This window comes from Thalassophryne amazonica, chromosome 3 (genome assembly GCF_902500255.1).
Source record: "Thalassophryne amazonica chromosome 3, fThaAma1.1, whole genome shotgun sequence".
NCBI lineage: Eukaryota > Metazoa > Chordata > Actinopteri > Batrachoidiformes > Batrachoididae > Thalassophryne > Thalassophryne amazonica.
In genome coordinates this window covers 108,719,608-108,742,112 of record NC_047105.1, presented here as the reverse complement: position 1 = coordinate 108,742,112, position 22,505 = coordinate 108,719,608, and the positions used below count along the sequence as shown (strand labels likewise).

The 22,505-nt window shown below is 44.4% G+C and overlaps 1 protein-coding gene across 1 annotated transcript; it reads right to left on the bottom strand.

The window, feature by feature from the left end:
- Positions 1-564: 564 nt before the first annotated feature.
- Positions 565-10,754, bottom strand: tp53inp2 (tumor protein p53 inducible nuclear protein 2). Its single transcript, XM_034167713.1, has 3 exons — positions 10,385-10,754; positions 9,363-9,471; positions 565-1,292 (listed from the first exon to the last, which is right to left on the bottom strand). Exons 1-3 carry the CDS (start codon positions 10,575-10,577, stop codon positions 1,046-1,048), a joined length of 549 nt encoding a protein of 182 aa, XP_034023604.1. The 5' UTR covers positions 10,578-10,754; the 3' UTR covers positions 565-1,045.
- Between the last annotated feature and the right edge of the window lie 11,751 nt (positions 10,755-22,505).

Here is a 22,505-nt window from a genome sequence, read left to right as displayed (position 1 = left end):
TGTACATGGGACTGAACAATAAATTTACCTACCTTGCAAAACTTTTAACAATGATGTCGGCTTCCATCCCACACGGCTGACTTTATTTTCCCAAATTAGTCTTCTGTTCGGATTTGAAGGGAATCTGTACATCTTGAACCCCTTGTTGTGTCTATTTGTGCATCCAAATGCACATCAACCCAGCATTTTCAGCAAATAAATAAAATAGCTGGAATTACATGCAGACAGATTAATAGCGAACACTATTTTGGCCACAAGACAGCACCATGAATCACATGACTGTATTTTGTTTTTCGGCTTATCATGTCGCTACTCTTTGAATAAAGGAAAAACCAGATGTTTGGTCGCTGTTATTTCTACCCGGTTCTTTCATGTAATTTACTGCCCCTTACCAAGAACCAAACCATTGTATTCCTCATTTTTAGTTTATTAAAGGTCACAACAAATACCAGCCCTGTGTCCCTCACAGACAGTGTCCATCTTGTGAAGGCACACGAAGTAGCTTGTACAACACTTTTATATAATGTGTTAACAATCTCACATTTCTAATGTTACTGGCTCTCACCAACAGGGGGAGCTCTCCCTGTGTCTGAAACTTGGACATATGATGAAGTCAAACTTAACTTACATTCTCAGAACTTCCAAATAACACAAATACTTGATAGCTAACATAAAATAAAGAATTAGCACAGATATTATCTAGTAGTCATTACATATCTAGTAGAGGATTTTAATAAAAAGAAGACCTGAAAGTTCAGCAACAATTTGCCAGAAGGTACATCTGAGATGCAAGTCTAGATTTAATGTTTATCTTTATTGTGCTATTAGGTTATAAATTAAGTGCATACAAACAAAGGTATGTCAGTACACAAATTACAATTCTCCTAAAAAAAAAATTGAGAATGTATTTTACACAGCTGCAAACTTTCTACATCATTGTGTAAATAAATCACATGCACATAAAAATAAGGTTTACAGCTTACTTATAAAGTATAGGTTCATAAAATAGCTGCCTGTGAGTAGATGCGGTTGCGTATTCAGAGCTTCAGTGGCTGAGGCTGCGATGACCCGGCTGCTGGAGTTGAAATGAGTGGTGGTGGACTTCTCGACAAACGCGGTTCCTGCGCTGAATGACGTTACGGGACATGTGGTGACGATCTGCCCAGGCTTTGGCCTTTTGTATGGAGGTTAACTGTGTCATTTTGGCTGTCGCTGCAGTATGAGACAACAAGGCAGCAAGGGTTTGACTGGAAGTGTTGTTGCTTCCAACTGTGGACTCCTGATCCAACATGCTGTAGAGAAAGACAGAGACACACAATGTGGTAACATAACGTGAGGATAAGGCGTATATAAGCTGGAATAAAGGAACTTCAGCATACTGTGCATTAATTTGCAACACCTGCCTCTGCAGGCCGCTTGGCCAGCTTCTCTTTGAGAAATGAAATTACTTGCTATTACACTCATGTCCTATAGGTGCCGCAAGTTGACAAGCAAGAAGAGAAAATTGCTGAAGTACTGCTTTGTTCCAGTCAACACAGGACTTAGACATTTCTGACATACTTGTAAAAATATTTTTCAGCGGCTCTTTATATCAGAACTGTGACTGAGAAACTTGGGCAAAATTTATTAGCTCACAGATTGTTCTGACGTCACTGAATACAACCCCTGGCAAAAATTATGGAATCACCAGCCTCGGAGGATGTTCATTCAGTTGTTTAATTTTGTAGAAAAAAAACAGATCATAGACATGACACAAAACTAAAGTCATTTCAAATGGCAACTTTCTGGCTTTAAGAAACACTATAAGAAATCAAGAAAAAAAGATTGTGGCAGTCAGTAACGGTTACTTTTTTAGACCAAGCAGAGGAAAAAAATATGGACTCACTCAATTCTGAGGAATAAATTATGGAATCACCCTGTAAATTTTCATCCCCAAAACTAACACCTGCATCAAATCACATCTGCTTGTTAGTCTGCATCTAAAAAGGAGTGATCACACCTTGGAGAGCTGTTGCACCAAGTGGACTGACATGAATCATGGCTCCAACACGAGAGATGTCAGTTGAAACAAAGGAGAGGATTATCAAACTCTTAAAAGAGGGTAAATCATCACGCAATGTTGCAAAAGATGTTGGTTGTTCACAGTCAGCTGTGTCTAAACTCTGGACCAAATACAAACATGGGAAGGTTGTTAAAGGCAAACATACTGGTAGACCAAGGAAGACATCAAAGCGTCAAGACAGAAAACTTAAAGCAATATGTCTCAAAAATCAAAAATGCACAACAAAACAAATGAGGAACGAATGGGAGGAAACTGGAGTCAACGTCTGTGACTGAACTGTAAGAAACCGCCTAAAGGAAATGGGATTTACATACAGAAAAGCTAAACGAAAGCCATCATTAACACCTAAACAGAAAAAAAACAAGGTTACAATGGGCTAAAGAAAAGCAATCGTGGACTGTGGATGACTGGATGAAAGTCATATTCAGTGATGAATCTCGAATCTGCATTGGGCAAGGTGATGATGCTGGAACTTTTGTTTGGTGCCGTTCCAATGAGATTTATAAAGATGACTGCCTGAAGACAACATGTAAATTTCCACAGTCATTGATGATATGGGGCTGCATGTCATGTAAAGGCACTGGGGAGATGGCTGTCATTACATCATCAATAAATGCACAAGTTTACGTGGATATTTTGGACACTTTTCTGATGTTTAAGGATGATGAAATCATTTTTCAAGAAGATAATGCATCTTGCCATAGAGCAAAAACTGTGAAAACATTCCTTACAAAAAGACACATAGGGTCAATTTCATGACATAGGGTTAATGTCAACAAGCAGATGTGATTTGATGCAGGTGTTAGTTTTGGGGATGGAAATTTACAGGGTGATTCCATAATTTATTCCTCAGAATTGAGTGAGTCCATATTTTTTTTCCTCTGCTTGGTCTAAAAAAGTAACCGTTACTGACTGCCACAATCTTTTTTTCTTGATTTCTTATAGTGTTTCTTAAAGCCAGAAAGTTGCCACTTGAAATGACTTTAGTTTTGTGTCATGTCTGTGATCTGCTTTTTTTTCTACAAAATTAAACAACAGAATGAACATCCTCAGACGCCGGTGATTCCATAATTTTTGCCAGGGGTTGTATACATATAGCACCACCCAGAACTGTTCTAAATACCAGTGGTGAGCTAACAACCAAATAAAAGCATTTTCCTGCAGGAGACAGAAATTAATATGCATATGTCACCAATGTGAATAGTTTTCCATCTACAATATCAAATCAATTTTATTTATATAGCGCCAAATCACAAAAACAGTTGCCCCAAGGCGCTTTATATTGTAAGGCAAAGCCATAGAGTAATTACGGAAAAACCCCAACGGTCAAAACGACCCCCTGTGAGCAAGCACTTGGCGACAGTGGGAAGGAAAAACTCCCTTTTAACAGGAAGAAACCTCCAGCAGAACCAGGCTCAGGGAGGGGCAGTCTTCTGCTGGGACTGGTTGGGGCTGAGGGAGAGAACCAGGAAAAAGACATGCTGTGGAGGGGAGCAGAGATCAATCACTAATGATTAAAAGCAGAGTGGTGCATACAGAGCAAAAAGAGAAAGAAACACTCAGTGCATCATGGGAACCCCCCAGCAGTCTAAGTCTATAGCAGCATAACTAAGGGATGGTTCAGGGTCACCTGATCCAGCCCTAACTATAAGCTTTAGCAAAAAGGAAAGTTTTAAGCCTAATCTTAAAGATAGAGAGGGTGTCTGTCTCCCTGATCCGAATTGGGAGCTGGTTCCAGAGGAGAGGAGCCTGAAAGCTGAAGGCTCTGCCTCCCATTCTACTCTTACAAACCCTAGGAACTACAAGTAAGCCTGCAGTCTGAGAGTGAAGCACTCTATTGGGGTGATATGGTAATATGAGGTCCCTAAGATAAGATGGGACCTGATTATTCAAAACCTTATAAGTAAGAAGAAGAATTTTAAATTCTATTCTAGAATTAACAGGAAGCCAATGAAGAGAAGCCAATATGGGTGAAATATGCTCTCTCCTTCTAGTCCCTGTCAGTACTCTAGCTGCAGCATTTTGAATTAACTGAAGGCTTTTCAGGGAACTTTTAGGACAACCTGATAATAATGAATTACAATAGTCCAGCATAGAGGAAATAAATGCATGAATTAGTTTTTCAGCATCACTCTGAGACAAGACCTTTCTAATTTTAGAGATATTGAGCAAATGCAAAAAAGCAGTCCTACATATTTGTTTAATATGCGCATTGAATGACATATCCTGATCAAAAATGACTCCAAGATTTCTCACAGTATTACTAGAGGTCAGGGTAATGCCATCCAGAGTAAGGATCTGGTTAGACACCATGTTTCTAAGATTTGTGGGGCCAACTACAATAACTTCAGTTTTATCTGAGTTTAAAAGCAAGAAATTAGAGGTCATCCATGTCTTTATGTCTGTAAGACAATCCTGCAGTTTAGCTAATTGGTGTGTGTCCTCTGGCTTCATGGATAGATAAAGCTGGGTATCATCTGCGTAAAAATGAAAATTTAAGCAATTCTGTCTAATAATACTGCCTAAGGGAAGCATGTATAAAGTGAATAAAATTGGTCCTAGCACAGAACCTTGTGGAACTCCATAATTAACCTTAGTCTGTGAGTAAGATTCCCCATTTACATGAACAAATTGTAATCTATTAGATAAATATGATTCAAACCACCGCAGCGCAGTGCCTTTAATACCTACGGCATGCTCTAATTTCTGTAATAACATTTTATGATCAACAGTATCAAAAGCAGCACTGAGGTCTAACAGAACAAGCACAGAGATGAGGCCATCTGCAGATGATCAGTTAGCTGTTTTACAACTACCCTTTCAAGAATTTTTGAGAGAAAACGAAGGTTGGAGATTGGCCTATAATTAGCTAAGATAGCTGGGTCAAGTGATGGCTTTTAAAGTAATCGGAGAGAAAGAGTCTAACCAAATACCGGCATCACTGAAAGCAGCCAAAGAGAACGATATGTCTTTGGGATGGTTATGAGTAATTTTTTCTCTAATAGTTAAAATTTTATTAGCAAAGAAAGTCATGAAGTCATTACTAGTTAAATGTTAAAGGAATACTCGGCTCAATAGAGCTCTGACTCTATGTCAGCCTGGCTACAGTGCTGAAAAGAAACCTGGGGTTGTTCTTATTTTCTTCAATTAGTGATGAGTAGTAAGATGTCCTAGCTTTACGGAGGGCTTTTTTATAGAGCAACAGACTCTTTTTCCAGGCTAAGTGAAGATCTTCTAAATTAGTGAGACGCCATTTCCTCTCCAATTTACGGGTTATCTGCTTTAAGCTGCGAGTTTGTGAGTTATACCACGGAGTCAGGCACTTCTGATTTAAGGCTCTCTTTTTCAGAGGAGTTACAGCATCCAAAGTTGTCCTCAATGAGGATATAAAACTATTGATGAGATAATCTATCTCACTCACAGAGTTTAGGTAGCTACTCTGCCCTGTGTTGGTATATGGCATTGGAGAACATAAAGAAGGAATCATATCCTTAAACCTAGTTACAGCGCTTTCTGAAAGACTTCTACTGTAATGAAACTTATTCCCCACTGCTGGGTAGTCCATCAGAGTAAATGTAAATGTTATTAAGAAATGATCAGACAGAAGGGGGTTTTCAGGGAATACTGTTAAGTCTTCAATTTCCATACCATAAGTCAGAACAAGATCTAAGGTATGATTAAAGTGATGGGTGGACTCATTTACATTTTGAGCAAAGCCAATCGAGTCTAACAATAGATTAAATGCAGTGTTGAGGCTGTCATTCTCAGCATCTGTGTGGATGTTAAACTCGCCCACTATAATCATCTTATCTGAGCTAAGTACTAAGTCAGACAAAAGGTCTGAAAATTCACAGAGAAACTCACAGTAATGACCAGGAGGATGATAGATAACAAATAAAACTGGTTTTTGGGACTTCCAATTTGGATGGACAAGACTAAGAGTCAAGCTTTCAAATAAATTAAAGCTCTGTCTGGGTTTTTGATTAATTAATAAGCTGGAGTGGAAGATTGCTGCTAATCCTGCGCCTCGGCCCGTGCTACGAGCGTTCTGGCAGTTAGTGTGACTCGGGTGTGTTGACTCATTTAAACTAACATGTTCATCCTGCTGTAACCAGGTTTCTGTAAGGCAGAATAAATCAATATGTTGATCAATTATTATATCATTTACTAACAGGGACTTAGAAGAGAGATCTAATGTTTAATAGACCACATTTAACTGTTTTAGTCTGTGGTGCAGTTGAAGGTGCTATATTATTTTTTCTTTTTGAATTTTTATGCTTAAATAGATTTTTGCTGGTTATTGGTGGTCTGGGAGCAAGCACCGTCTCTACAGGGATGGGGTAATGAGGGGATGGCAGGGGGACAGAAGATGCAGAGAGGTGTGCAAGACTACAACTCTGCTTCCTGGTCCCAACCCTGGGTAGTCACGGTTTGGAGGATTTAATAAAATTGGCCAGATTTCTAGAAATGAGAGCTGCTCCATCCAAAGTGGGATGGATGCCGTCTCTCCTAACAAGACCAGGTTTTCCCCAGAAGCTTTGCCAATTATCTATGAAGCCCACCTCATTTTTTGGACACCACTCAGACAGCCAGCAATTCAGGGAGAACATGCGGCTAAACATGTCACTCCCGATCCGATTGGGGAGGGGCCCAGAGAAAACTACAGAGTCTGACATTGTTTTTGCAAAGTTACACACCGATTCAATGTTAATTTTAGTGACCTCCGATTGGCGTAACCGGGTGTCATTACTGCCGACGTGAATTACAATCTTACCAAATTTACGCTTAGCCTTAGCCAGCAGTTTCAAATTTCCTTCAATGTCGCCTGCTCTGGCCCCCGGAAGACAATTGACTATGGTTGCTGGTGTCGCTAACTTCACATTTCTCAAAACAGAGTCACCAATAACCAGAGTTTGTTCCTCGGTGGGTGTGTCGCCAAGTGGGGAAAAACAGTTAGAAATGTGAATGGGTTGGCGGTGTACACGGGGCTTCTGTTTAGGACTACGCTTCCTCCTCACAGTCACCCAGTCAGCCTGCTTTCCCGGCTGCTCGGGATCCGCTGGAGGGGAACTAACGGCGGCTAAGCTACCTTGGTCCGCGCCGACTACAGGGGCCTGGCTAGCTGTAGGATTTTCCAAGGTGCGGAGCCGAGTCTCCAATTCGCCCAGCCTGGCCTCCAAAGCTACGAATAAGCTACACTTATTACAAGTACCATTACTGCTAAAGGAGGCAGAGGAATAACTAAACATTTCACACCCAGAGCAGAAAAGTGCGGGAGAGACAGGAGAAGCCGCCATGCTAAACTGGCTAAGAGCTAGTAGCTGCGCTAAGCTAGCGGATTCCTAAAAACACACAAAGTGAATAATGTGTAAATAATTTAGAGGTGATTCAGCAGAGGGAGTGCTTTAGTTAAGGCACGTGAAGATTACACTGTGAAACAAATCGTTATCTAGTTAACTAGATCAATCTAACTGCGCAGATTAAACAGCTAACAGATACAGCAAAACACCGCTGTGCTCCGGAACAGGAAGCGATACAATACCGCAGTGAGAGCCAACCACCAGTAGAGGCAGTCAAACCAATAACAATACAAACAATAGTGGTCAGTGTATGAATAAATCATTTTAGAAGATTAACATTTATGCACAAATGTTGATTCCTATAGTCATTAATACTCATTCAGCCATTTATCTTATTAATAATCAATGCCAATGAAAAGGAACATTGGCATTGGAAACATTCCACCAATCCAGTTGATTTTAAAACGACATCCAAAATGGTGACACTACTTTATCAACATACCATAATATATCATCTGATTTGATAGAATTCTGATGTAGTAAAGTATAAACTGCTCAACACAGTTTTCAGTCAGGAGTAAGACAATACTGGATAGTAAAAATCCATGTAATTTTTTTTATTTATTATTTGCAGTAACTGCACTATGCACTAACTAGTTAGTCACTACAAAGTTGCTTATGGCAGCTATCATGTAGTACTTCAGCATTTCCCATAATCCCCCTGGCGGCCCCCTGCGCTTCCCAGAATGCACCGCGGTACCAGCAGAGTTCCACCATCTCACAGCGCAACTAAACAATGGCAAAGCGAGGATGTGGATGGTGTTGATTTACAGAGTTCACAAGCGATTATGATGATGACATGTTCTCCCAAGCTGAGAGGATTATCTAGAGGAGGTGTAGCACCTGTGATGGACTTCTGCTGTGTCCAAATGTTGTTTTATTGTCCCTACTTCACGAGATGTGTTTACACTGAGTGCTGAGCTCCTGACACCGGAAGTCTGCTGAAACCGACCTCTCACGTCTGTTATGGACCGCGAGACAGCGCGAGATTCACAAATGTGAAACACCGAATAGTTAATAATAATAATAATAAAAAGAACGCAGTGCTAATATCCTCGGCCACATGAGCATTTTAACGGCATCTGCAGGAGGGGGTGCGTGTGTGCATACATGATCTTTTGAAAAGATCGGAAGTTACCTTTAACCACGTGTGATGCACGTGCAAGCTGACATCCGCGAGATGTCTTGCAAATCACTCCAGAGGTGTTATCAGGTTACAAAAACAGCGTTTTCAGTTTTAGAAGTATTTATTTCTCGCTAGCTTTTACATAATCTATGAGAAATATGTTACACAGAGAAACAGCGGTTTGGGAGCGAATTCCGCCATGTTGAATTAGCAGCCAGAGAGACACCAGCCAGTGACCTATAAAAATAGGAAACAGAATGTGACCTGTTGATCTCTTAAAATAGAGGAAAAATTACTCCAGAAATTTGGCCAGGTTTTCATCCTAACTTCATCCTCACAGCTCTTCATGCCTCCAGACAGCTTACAGTGCAGTGGATTTCTTTGTGTGTGTGTGTGTGTGTGTGTGTGTGTGTGTTAGAATAATTAGCACCGTCAATTAGCTCCTTCAAATCGTCGTCCATCAGCAAAGCAAACTTCGTCATGTTTAGCTAAATGACACCCCCACTAGTGTGTGCGTAGGCGGGGTAGCATGCAATGATACAAAATGTATGGAATCAATTTGCATGCTAAATGCAATGCAACACAAATGGGATGAATAATCCATGTCACATGACATACAAAGCACCAATCAAATGACAAAGATCCACTCAGCCGTTATATAAACAGACAGAACCAGTTCAGTTGTCACTGTGCTATTATTTCTACTTGTGTAGTAAAACATTTCCATTTATGTGCCACAAAATAATGGAATCATGATGTCAAAAAATCCTAGAAAGGATCAGAAATTCCAAATCCCATCATATTCCTCCATTACCTAATACCAGGGTCCACTTTACTGTGTCCATCAGGAGCAGAATTTGAATGCTGGATGCTGACTTGCTCCGCACCCTGGTCCTCTGCTGGACTTACATCAGTGACTGCCACTGTGGAGACACACAGTCATATAATTAAGAAATAACTAATTCAACCTATATTAGGTTTATCATCTTTGTTTATGGCCATGACATCGGCATCAACAGCATCACTATTTCACTTTTAGCTTTTTGATGTTTGAACCCAATATAGCTATTTTCCAGTCCACATACAGTAAAGCAAACATACAACCCCAATTCCAGTGAAATTGGGACGTTGTGTAAAATGTAAATAAAACAGAATACAATGATTTGCAAATCCACTTCAACCTATATTCAATTGAATACATCACAAAGACAAGATATTTAATGTTCAAACTGATAAACTTGATTGTTTTTGTGCAAATATTTGCTCATTTTGAAATGGATGCCTGCAACACGTTTCAAAAAAGCTGGGACAGTGGTATGTTTACCACTGTGTTACATCACCTTTCCTTCTAACAACACTCAATAAGCATTTGGGAACTGAGGACACTCATGATTGGGTATAAAAGGAGCATCCCAAAAAATCTCAGCCGTTCACAAGCAAAGATGGTGCGAGGATCACCACACAAAAACAAGAAATGAATAATGAACAGGGCCTCAAACATGGGAAATAAATAAATAAAAAGGCTGGGATAGGCTGCAGCCCCCCGTGACCCTTAATTGGAGTAAGCGGGTATAGAAAATGGATGGAGAGATAATAAAATAAAATATAAAATAAAAAGTTATTTTCAGTACAAAATTCCAGTACTGTTGTCTCTCACCGCCCTTTCAATTGTGCTTTTGTCTTTGTGTGTTAAAACAGGGTTAAACAGCATTTGTGCTCATCAACTGGGTGTCAAATCCAAGTATTGAATAAGTAAACCCAATTCCCAACAAACTATGCCTGTGTTATATACACTGTAAATGATTTGGAATAAAGCACTCATCCATCATGACCGACCTTGATGGCCAACGAGAAGCCAGTCTTCTTCAACCACATCTCCAGACTTGACAACTTCTGTGGCTTCCTCCTCTCTCCCAAAAAGCAGACGAGTGATTGTTCTCAGCATTTCTTTGTGTTCTCTCAAGGTCCTTGTATTTTGTTCCTGTATTCTTTTTTCAATAAAGAACATGCAAAAATTAACAGCAATCATAATGTCTTTTGGATTTTGGTTTGAACACTTCTATCTTTATATTATTTCTTATTTAAATCTGAAGGCATTTTGGGTCAGCTGACCAGACTGTCCAATAAAAGCTCTTGTAATGGCAATTTGAATAATTTTGGCCCCTCCCCAGAAGTCATTGTTATGTTTGTCCATCTGTTTGTGGCTATGAGGGGGAGGGGCTTCCTTAATAAAACATTTTCCAGAGTAGTTTAAGTTTTATTAAAAGAATATTGCAGTCAGTGCAAACTTTTGGACTGTTTTCTTCTTTTTTTTTTTTTTTTAAGAGAACAAACTGAGCTAAGCATACTCTGTAAAGAAATGTTTATTTTAATTAAATAAAATAAGGACTAAAACAATAAATACATACATGCATACTAATTACATAAACTCATAATAATTATCTAATGATCTTTAATGTAAATTTAATTCAATTAATTGAACACTTAATTTGGCTTGGTAAAACATCAGATTTTGGGGGAAAAATATCACTCAGACTTCGCTTCTTTCTGTCTTAGCTTTACTTACATACAGTGTTCTTACCTGAGGCCAGCGCTCCTCCGTTCAAACCGCGGATATATTTAAAAGAGAATTTCTCGAACAAACCACTCATTTAAATTTTCAAATGTTCAACCGACCTGCCTTCACAACAAGCCCTCCTGTTTCCCCGCCTACCAGGACCAATCCACCAATCAGACTCCTCGGTCTGAGCGCTCGGTCGGCGACAGTCATCAAAGATCAAAATGTACCATCAAGATAATTCGCATCACAGTTCATTTTCTCCATTCATCGATAAAAAATAAAAGTGACTGTCGATTTTAAATCATTGCAGGACTATGCAAAAATTAAAGTATGATTTAAAAAAAATAAAATAAAATAAAACAGTAAAGTAACAATGATGCGAAAATAATGAAAACCATCAAAATATAAGAACATGGTAATTGTTGTCACTGTGGAATCACGCATTGTTTTGTAACCCTAATATATTTGAAAAGGTCTGTTACTTTCTTTAGGTCTGCAATTTTCTTTAAAAAAAAAAAACAAAATTATCTATAACATTTGCTTTATCTATATGTTTTAAAGCCAAGTGGCCTCTGTCTAGGTGTGTGCGGGTGTGTGTTTACCTACTGTATAAACACTATCTGGAGCCTGTGGATCCCCATGGGCAGCACCCTAGTACTGTTTGTATTTCTTTGTAATTGATGTAAATAAAGACCAAAACATGTTGAGTGACTTGGAAATGTTCATTTATCCATCCCCTGACTTGTCTGAAGAAAACTGGCAATAAAACTGGTTATTTACAGCTTAAGTGGAGTCCACCTGGGGTGAATTCAGTTGATGCTACATGATTAGGAAAGGCACACACTTGTCTACATGTAAGGTCCAACAGCTGACAGTGCATGTCAGAGCACAAACCAAGCATGAAGTCAAAGGAATTGTCTGTAGACCTCCGAGACACTCCGGAAACACTCCGAACTGTGTCAAGGCACAAATCTGGGGAAGGGTACAGAAACATTGCTGCCGCTTTGAAGGTCTCAGTGTGCACAGTGGCCTCCATCATCCATAAATGGAAGTAGTTTGGATACATAAGTACACTCCCTAGAGTTGGCCGCCCGTCTACATTGCGCAATCAGGAAAGAAGGGCCTTAGTCAGGGAGGTGACCAAGAACCCAACAGTCACTCTGTCAGAGGTCCAGCATTCCTCTGTGGAGAGAGGAGAACCTTCCGGCAGGACAACCATGTCTGCCTTAATCCACCAATCAGGCCTGTATGGTAGAGTGGCCAGACGGAAGCCACTCCTTAGTAACAGGCACATGGCAGCCTGTCTGGATTTGTAAAAAGACACCTGAAGGACTCTGAGACCATGAGAAACAAAATTCTCTGGTCTGATGAGACAAAGATTGAAATCTTTGTTGTGAATGCCAGGCATCATGTTTGGAGGAAAACAGGAACCATCCCTACAGTGAAGCATGGTGGTGGCAGCATTATGCTGTGGGGATGTTTTTCAGCGGCAGGAACTGGGAGACTAGCCAGGATTGAGGGAAAGATGAATGCAGCAATGTACAGAGACATCCTGGATGAAAACCTGCACCAGAGCGCTCTTGACCTCAGACTGGGGCGACAGTTCATCTTTCAGCAGGACAATGACCCTAAGCACACAGCCAAGATATCAAAGGAGTGGCTTCAGGACAACTCTGTGAATGTCCTTGAGTGGCCCAGCCAGAGCCCAGACCTGAATCCGATTGACCATCTCTGGAGAGATCTGAAAATGGCTGTGCACCCCATCCAACCTGATGGAGCTTGAGAGGTGCTGCAAAGAGGAATGGGCAAAACTGCCCAAAGATAGGTGCACCAAGCTTGTGACATCATATTCAAGAAGACTTGAAGCTGTAATTCCTGCCAAATGGTGCATCAATAAAGTATTGAGCAAAGGGTATGAATACATAGATACACGTGATTTCTTAGTTGTTGTTGTTGTTTTTTTTAATAAATTTGCAAAAATTAAAAAAGACAAAGAAAACCTTTTTCATGTTGTCATTATGGGATGTTGTGAGTAGAATGTTAAAGGGAAAAAATGAATTTAGTTTATTTTGGAATAAGGCTGTAACATAACAAAATGTGGAAAAAGTGAAGCACTGTTAATACTTCCCGGATGCACTAATATAGTACCCACTGCACCAGCATAGGGTCTGACAGTAGGTCCAAGGATTTCATTCTGATATCTAGCGCTCAGGATGCTGTTGGCTAGCCTGTAGAGGTCTGTGCATCCTTCCAGGGATATGCCTCCCCAGACCATCACTGGCCCCTCACCAAACCGATCATACTGAATGATGTTACAGGCAGCATAACATCCTCCATGATATCGTCAGATCCTTTCATGTATGTCACATGTATTCAGGTTGAACCTGCTCTCATCTGTGAAAAGCGCAGGGCGAAAATTGTCAGTGGCCTCCACCTGTAAAACTGTTCCTGTTTTGTGTATGGTCTCATTGTTCCTCCAGTGCACCAAAGCAAATGAAACTGATTAAGAACCCCCTCTGCCAATTAACAGAGCAGATAAGTATCTCAGAATACACGCGTGCGCATGTGTGTATACAGTTCCATATACCTTAGAGAGAGAGAGAGAGAGAGAGAGAGACTTAGGAAGGATCCTTTATTAAAATCCACTAATTAGAAACATCTGCAGTATATCTCAGTCTCCACGGATCATAATTTCGCCCATATTATTGTCCAGAAGATGGCGCACCTTCTCTATTATAATTAAGAACATTCCCGAAAACCCCCCAAAAAACAAAGCAAAAATGATGACGTCATAACTGTTTCAACAAACAGGCCCTTCTGCCAAGAATCCCATCGGTTCTGTCAGTCATATTCCTATGATATTAAGTAACATTTAAATAAATAAATAACTGAAAGCACATAATAATAATAATAATAATAATAAGAAGAAGAAGAAGAACAATTAAGAACAAGAACAAGAAAAACAAGAAGAAATAGGCTCCAGCCCCTTGGAGTAAGCTGGTATAGAAAAGGGAAGGATAGAATCATCATCATTATCATCATGGTGTTCTCTCTCGTGAGGAGAATAGCAATTCGTTGCACAGTCATTGATAAAAATAAAAGTGGCTTCCTATTCCAAAGGCTGAAACACAAATGCAGTAACAGGTGGACATGGAACAGCAGTAGTATAATACATAGTAATAAATAACTACCAAATAAAATAAGACTGTCATAAAATATTACCTGCAATCACTGATAATTAAACAATATTGTGGGTTAACTTTAATTGGCTTTTTTTTTTTACCTCCGCCAAGGAGGTTATGTTTTCGGTCACGTTTGTTTGTTTGTTTGTCTGTCTGTCAGCAGGATATAACTCAAAAAGTTTTGAACGGATTTTGATGAAATTTTGTGGAGTGGTTGGAAATGACAAGAGGAACAAGTGATTAAATTTTACTGGTGATCTGGATCACGATCCAGATCCCGATGCTAACACATTAGCATGTCTACGGCGTTTTCAATGTTAAAAGTTAGCATTAAGCAGTTGCAGCTGTCATCACGTTCGGGTGCATTTGTTTTCAAATTGTAATATTTCTTACATTTATTTTTGTTTATATATTAATAATCTAATGATTATTATATACAATTTTAGAGAAAGAGACAAAAAGAAATAGATCACTGTGCCAAGGAGGGAATCTCTTTAGGGTCTGTGACCCTATGGCCTTGTTTAGAGAAGTGTTTCATAAATGTTAAAAAATTCATATATTTGCAGTTTAGTTGAATAATAAATTGAATTTTGTCTCTTATTTGTTGTTGTCTATAAGCACATGCAATATCAATATCAGTGCTCAGATGACAGTAGCTTCTGGGAAAGGTGCAAGTTGCAATAAACTGTGATGCCAAGCGCTAAGGATACACGCTATCCAGTCACAGCAGATGAAACTTTTTTTACTACTGAGCAAACATCCTTGTTAGACTTTTTTAGGTTCAATGATTCCACGGCGTGTAGATGTTATGGTGTCAGTGCCCCCATGGCCTTGGCGGAGGTTTGCACTCTCTGAGTGCTTCTTGTATACTTATGTATTTATACTTGGCAGCAAGGTGGCTTGGTAGTTAGCACTGTTGCCTCACAGAGAGAAGGTCATGGGCTCAATTCCCGTCTGTGGCCTTTCTGTGTGGAGTTTGCATGTTCTCCCCGTGTTTGCGTGGGTTTCCTCCGGGTGCTCCGGCTTCCTCCCGCATCCAAAGACATGCAGGTTAGGTGGATTGGAATCTTTAAATTGTCCGTAAGTGTGCGAGTGAGTGTGAATGTGTTTGTTTGTCTGTTTATGGGCCCGTGACAGACTGGCGTCCTGTCCTGGGTGTTCCCCGCCTCGCGCTCTATGACTGCTGGGATTGGCTCCAGCCCTCTGCGACCCTTAATTGGACTAAGTGGTTGAAGATGAGTGTGTCCATGTCATGTGGACAACCTGGTCTCACGGCATGTCATGATTCAGCAGCACGAAATATACATTAATCTACTGGTTCGTAATATTGTGACGAAAAGTGACTCATTTTCATCGCGGCAGCACAAATACATTCTAATTCATTCCGTGATGGCTGCATGAAATTAAAAGTGAAGTGGGGGGGGGGGTGGTTATGGTTAGGGTTGGAGGTAGGAGTAGGGTTAGTAATAGTGAGTTAAAAAATAAAAAGCTGTCACAAAAATTTGACTCATTTTGTGACGGGAAAAAAAAACGTGAGACTGGGCTGCATGTGGAGCTGCAGGCAGGAAGAGGCCATCTGGTGTGAAACATCTGCCACATCAACATGCACAGTAAAATCACTAGTGTAAAACTCTGACAGTGCTAAATTAACACTACCAGTGTACATATGGTCCTACTCTGGTCAGAGTGGGACCATTTGTTCACTGTCAGTGTTAATTTAACACTGGTGATTTTACTGTGTATTTCAGTGGATAAGGAGATGGTTTGCTATTCTGCAAACCTGTGTTTGAATCCCAGTAATGTTCTTAGACCAGACTTCATGTTACACCTTGTCAAGGTTACTTGATAAGAGTTAAGTGTAATCTTGCAGTGTTGATTTATTAATGTTAGTGTAGAGCATTATTAACACTACTCAGTGTTAATTTTTGACACTGACAGTGTTGAAATAACCTTAGGTGAGTGTTAAACAAATAACACTTTGAAAAGCGTTCATTCAGTCATTCATAAATTTTCTGCAACTTAACGCTTCCTGGGGGATCTCAAGGTGTTTCCAAGCCAGCTAAGAAATATAATCCCTCCAGTGTGTCCTGAGTCTTCCCCAGGGCCTCCTCTCTATTGTACGTAGCTGGAAGACCTCCCTATAGGGAGACAACCAAGGGGCATCCTCACCACATGCCACAACCACCTGAGCTGGCTGCTTTCAATGCAAAGAAGCTCAAACTGTTGTGTGGGCCGCTGAAGAGGAGGTACTGCTGGCCCACCACCACCAGAGGGCGCCCTGCCTGGAGTGCGGGCTCCAGGCACCAGAGGGCGCTGCCGCCTTATGGGAGTAGCCTGGGTGACAGCTGTCACCCATCACCAGACACAGCTGTTCCACTCAGCACAGAGGTATATCTGGAGGACGGCGTCTCCACCTCAGTGCCGAGATATCGCCTAAGACTGAGGTAATATTCTCTGCATTTATATTCTGAACAACCAGCTAAACTTGTTAAACCTTTTCAGGACTGTTGACTACTGATAGCTTCATTGCTTGGATAAGTACTCACCTTCCTGCTGTACTTTGACAAGAGGTGGAGGCGGCTTCTCCCCTCTCCGTTACTGGGTGCGGTCGCATCCACACCTGTGTGTTGTTGCTCTCTCCCGCCAGCAGTACCGGATCCGACGAGCGGAGGCAGTGGCCACCTGGGAATTCGGGACTTGGCGGTTCCAGTATTTCCAGGGTTCGGTGGCAGAGGAGATCTGGGTGGTTCCGGTTCGACTGAGACGGACGTCTCCTACCTTCGAGCCTGCCCACACGACACCAGCGGATTCGACCCCAAATTGTGATTGTTGTATTTATTGTGCTCGTTTCACAATAGTAAACCTTGTTATTTACCTTCTCCATTGTCCGTTCATTGCGCCCCCTGTTGTGGGTCCGTGTTCCTACACTTTCACAACAGGATATCTCGGCCAGCGTCATGGACCCCGAGGGGCGTCAACCGGCTGTTGAACGGCCAATGGAAGACCAAGGCGCGTCGGCGGCTTCGGGAGGGGTAATCGGTGAGTTGCAGCGGATCCTCACCGCTTTCACCTCTCGGATCGATTTAATGACCGAGCAGCACGTTCTCCTAAACCGCAGGGTGGAGGCTCTCGCCGCACAAGTGGAGGCGCGCCCTTCGGGCGCCGCTGCGGCTCTCCCTCCCGAGGACCCTGCGCGTGAAAGTGACGTTCCACTGGTCGTTCAACGGTCCCTTCCTCCGTCCCCAGAAGCATACATAAGCCCTCCAGAACCGTACGGAGGCTGTGTGGAGACGTGCGCGGATTTTCTGATGCAGTGTTCGCTCGTCTTCGCACAGCGTCCCGTGATGTACGCGACTGATGCTAGCAAAGTAGCTTATGTAATAAATCTGCTTCGCGGGGAGGCACGCGCTTGGGCTACAGCGCTCTGGGAGCAGAACTCACGGCTCCTTCATACATACGTTGGGTTTGTACGGGAGCTCAGAACGGTGTTCGACCATCCCAACAGAGGAGAGTCCGCTTCAACCGCGCTACTGTCAATGAGACAGGGGCGTCGGAGCGCAGCTGCCTATGCAGTCGCCTTCCGCATCGCGGCGGCGAGATCCGGCTGGAATAGCACTGCCCTCCGCGCCGCCTTTGTAAATGGACTGTCATTGGTCCTAAAAGAGCACCTGGTGGCGAAGGACGAACCGCGGGATTTAGATGGGCTCATCGATCTGGTCATACGACTCGACAACCGGTTAGAAGAACGCCGTCGGGAACGAGGCGAAGGGCGTGGCCAGGCACGCGTCGTCCCTCTCCCTTCCGGTTCCGATCGAGCTCCGCCTTCCCCACGCTCCACAGCCCCTGCGCTCCGTGGGGTCACAGCTCCCCCTACTGACGAAGCTAGGGACACGAGTAGGGCAACATTTAGGGCACCAGATGCACAGAGGAGATGGACCCACGGAGCGTGTCTTGTTTGTGGTTCAATAGAGCACCATGTGAGAGACTGCCCCGAGCGGTCAAACGCCAAACGCCCACCCCTAGAGACTGGGCCAGGGGTGGGCCAAAACATTCACGTGGGACACACCCACATTGCTACACGACTCCCAGTCACGATCCTGTTTGAGGATTCAACCCTGAAGGCCCCAGCACTGGTGGACACGGGCTCTGAGGGGAATCTGCTTGACAGTAGATGGGCCAGGGAGATAGGGCTCCCTCTGGTGGCTCTTACCTCGCCTGTGCAGGTTCGGGCGCTAGATGGCTCCCTACTCCCACCAATCACGCATAAGACACCTCCAGTAACTCTGGTGGTGTCAGGTAACCACCGGGAGGTGATCGAGTTCTTTGTGACTCAGGCCACCTCCCGTGTGGTTTTGGGTTTTCCCTGGATGCTAAAGCACAATCCCCGGATCGATTGGCCGTCCGGGGTAGTGGTTCAGTGGAGCGAAACCTGCCATCGGGAGTGTCTAGGTTCCTCGGTTCCTCCCGGCTCCCAAGCTAAGGAGGAGGTCCGAGTCCCGCCCAATCTGAAGGCGGTGCCGGCGGAGTACCATGACCTCGCTGACGTGTTCAGCAAGGATCTGGCTCTCACGCTTCCTCCCCACCGCCCGTATGATTGTGCCATTGATTTGGTTCCAGGCAGTGAGTTCCCGTCCAGTAGGCTGTACAACCTCTCACGGCCGGAGCGTGAATCGATGGAGACCTACATCCGGGACTCATTAGCTGCCGGGTTGATCCGGAATTCCACCTCTCCGATGGGTGCAGGTTTCTTTTTTGTGGGTAAAAAAGATGGCGGGCTTCGTCCAGGCATTGATTACAGGGGGTTGAACGAAATCACGGTTCGCAACCGATACCCGTTGCCCTTGTTGGATTCAGTGTTCACCCCCTTGCATGGAGCCAAAATCTTCACCAAGCTGGATCTTAGGAATGCGTATCATTTGGTTCGGATCCGGAAGGGAGACGAATGGAAGACGGCATTTAACACCCCCTTAGGTCATTTTGAGTACCTGGTCATGCCGTTCGGTCTCACTAATGCTCCCGCGACTTTCCAAGCGTTGGTAAACGATGTCTTGCGGGACTTCCTGCACCGGTTCGTCTTCGTGTATCTGGACGATATACTCATCTTTTCCCCGGATCCTGAGACTCATGTCCGGCATGTCCGTCAGGTTCTGCAGCGGTTGTTGGAGAACCGCCTGTTTGTGAAGGGCGAGAAGTGTGAATTCCACCGCACTTCTTTGTCCTTCCTGGGGTTTATAATCTCCTCTAACTCCGTCGCCCCTGATCCGGCCAAGGTTGCGGCGGTGAGAGATTGGCCCCAACCTACAAGCCGTAGGAAGCTGCAACAGTTCCTCAGTTTTGCTAATTTCTACAGGAGGTTCATTAAGGGCTATAGTCAGGTAGTTAGCCCCCTGACAGCCCTGACCTCACCAAAAGTCCCCTTCACCTGGTCGGATCGGTGCGAAGCCGCGTTCAAGGAGTTGAAACGGCGCTTCTCGTCTGCACCAGTTCTGGTGCAGCCCGATCCTAGCCGCCAGTTAGTGGTTGAAGTGGATGCCTCGGACTCAGGGATAGGAGCGGTGCTCTCCCAGAGCGGGAAGACCGATAAGGTCCTTCACCCGTGTGCCTATTTTTCTCGCAGGTTGACCCCCGCTGAACGGAACTATGACGTCGGCAATCGGGAACTCCTTGCTGTGAAAGAGGCCCTCGAAGAGTGGAGACATCTGTTGGAGGGAACAGCCGTGCCATTCACGGTTTTCACTGACCATCGGAACCTGGAGTATATCAGGACCGCCAAGCGGCTGAACCCCAGGCAAGCCCGCTGGTCACTGTTCTTTGGCCGTTTTGACTTCCGGATTACCTACCGTCCCGGGACCAAGAATCAGAGGTCGGATGCATTGTCCCGGGTGCACGAAGACGAAGTCAAAACGGAACCGTCGGATCCCCCGGATCCCATCATCCCGGAGTCCGCTATCGTGGCCGCCCTCACCTGGGACGTGGAGAAGACCGTCCGGGAGGCCCTGACCCGTGTCCCGGACCCCGGAAACGGACCAAAGAACAGACTATACGTCCCACCAGAGGCTAGGGCTGCAGTCCTGGACTTCTGTCACGGTTCTAAGCTCTCCTGTCACCCAGGGGTGCGAAGGACCGTGACAGTCGTCCGGCAAACGCTTCTGGTGGGCATCCCTGGAGGCCGACGTCCGGGACTACGTCCAGGCCTGTACCACCTGCGCCAGGGGCAAGGCCGACCACAGAAAGACCTCAGGGCAGCTACAGCCACTGCCTCTCCCCGTTTGAGGTGTGCTTGGGGTATCAGCCCCCCTTGTTTCCAGTGGTTGAGGGAGAGGTCGGTGTGCCCTCGGTCCAGGCCCACCTACGGAAGTGCCGTCGGGTGTGGCGTGCCGCCCGCTCTGCCTTGTTGCAGGCCCGGACGAGGGCGAAGAAACATGCAGACCGGCGGCGAGCCCCGGCCCCCAAGTATCGTCCTGGGCAGGAGGTCTGGTTGTCCACCAAGGACATTCCTCTACAGGTTGACTCACTGAAACTCCAAGAACGGTACATCGGACCGTATAAGATCCTCAAGGTCATCAACCCCGCCGCAGTGAGGCTCCAGCTTCCGGCCTCACTGCGGATCCATCCAGTTTTTCATGTTTCCCGGATCAAGCCCCTTCACACCTCACCCCTCTGCACCCCGGGTCCGGCGCCGCCTCCTGCCCGGATCATCGATGGAGCACCGGCTTGGACTGTCCGCCGGCTCCTTGATGTCCGTCGGATGGGCCGGGGTTTTCAGTATCTGGTGGACTGGGAGGGGTACGGACCCGAGGAGCGCTCCTGGGTGAAGAAGGGTTTCATCCTGGACCCGGCCCTCCTGGCCGACTTCTACCGTCGCCATCCGGACAAGCCCGGTCGTGCGCCAGGAGGCGCCCGTTGAGGGGGGGGTCCTGTTGTGTGGGCCGCTGAAGAGGAGGTACTGCTGGCCCACCACCACCAGAGGGCGCCCTGCCTGGAGTGCGGGCTCCAGGCACCAGAGGGCGCTGCCGCCTTATGGGAGTAGCCTGGGTGACAGCTGTCACCCATCACCAGACACAGCTGTTCCACTCAGCACAGAGGTATATCTGGAGGACGGCGTCTCCACCTCAGTGCCGAGATATCGCCTAAGACTGAGGTAATATTCTCTGCATTTATATTCTGAACAACCAGCTAAACTTGTTAAACCTTTTCAGGACTGTTGACTACTGATAGCTTCATTGCTTGGATAAGTACTCACCTTCCTGCTGTACTTTGACAAGAGGTGGAGGCGGCTTCTCCCCGCTCCGTTACTGGGTGCGGTCGCATCCACACCTGTGTGTTGTTGCTCTCTCCCGCCAGCAGTACCGGATCCGACGAGCGGAGGCAGTGGCCACCTGGGAATTCGGGACTTGGCGGTTCCAGTATTTCCAGGGTTCGGTGGCAGAGGAGATCTGGGTGGTTCCGGTTCGACTGAGACGGACGTCTCCTACCTTCGAGCCTGCCCACACGACACCAGCGGATTCGACCCCAAATTGTGATTGTTGTATTTATTGTGCTCGTTTCACAATAGTAAACCTTGTTATTTACCTTCTCCATTGTCCGTTCATTGCGCCCCCTGTTGTGGGTCCGTGTTCCTACACTTTCACAACACAAACTCTACTCAGAGTCCCTCCTGGATATTCAAGTTTCTCACCGTGTCCCCGAGTGTAAGACCAGATACCTGAAGGATAAATCTCATCTCTGTTGCTTGTATCCAGAACCTTTTTCTTTCAGTCATTAAGTACATGAACATAGCTGAGGACAGGAGCATAAACTGACGGGTAAATCAAGAGTCACCACAAGGTTCAACACAACGGCATGGTACAACATCTGCAAAACATCAAATGCAGCCCAAAGTGTTAATTTAACACTGACAATCTTGCTGCATCATCGGAGTAACTGTACAGTCAATTATACAAAATATAAGATGCACAGGACCCTACAGACTTTACATCTTTGAGGAAGCAGGCCCCCCCAAAAACTCTTTTGTTCTCAAGGTCCACCAGAACCTCGTGATCACGACTAACGAACTGATGGAGTTTGAGGCATCAGATAGAAATTACATCACCATGACCTGAAATTCAGTTCACCAGGAGGAATTCGTTCCTCTAAAATCTACATTACTAAAAAGCCAGAGAGAAAAAAAATGTTTCCTGATCACCAGGACAAAAGCCAAGCCTTTAAAAACCAA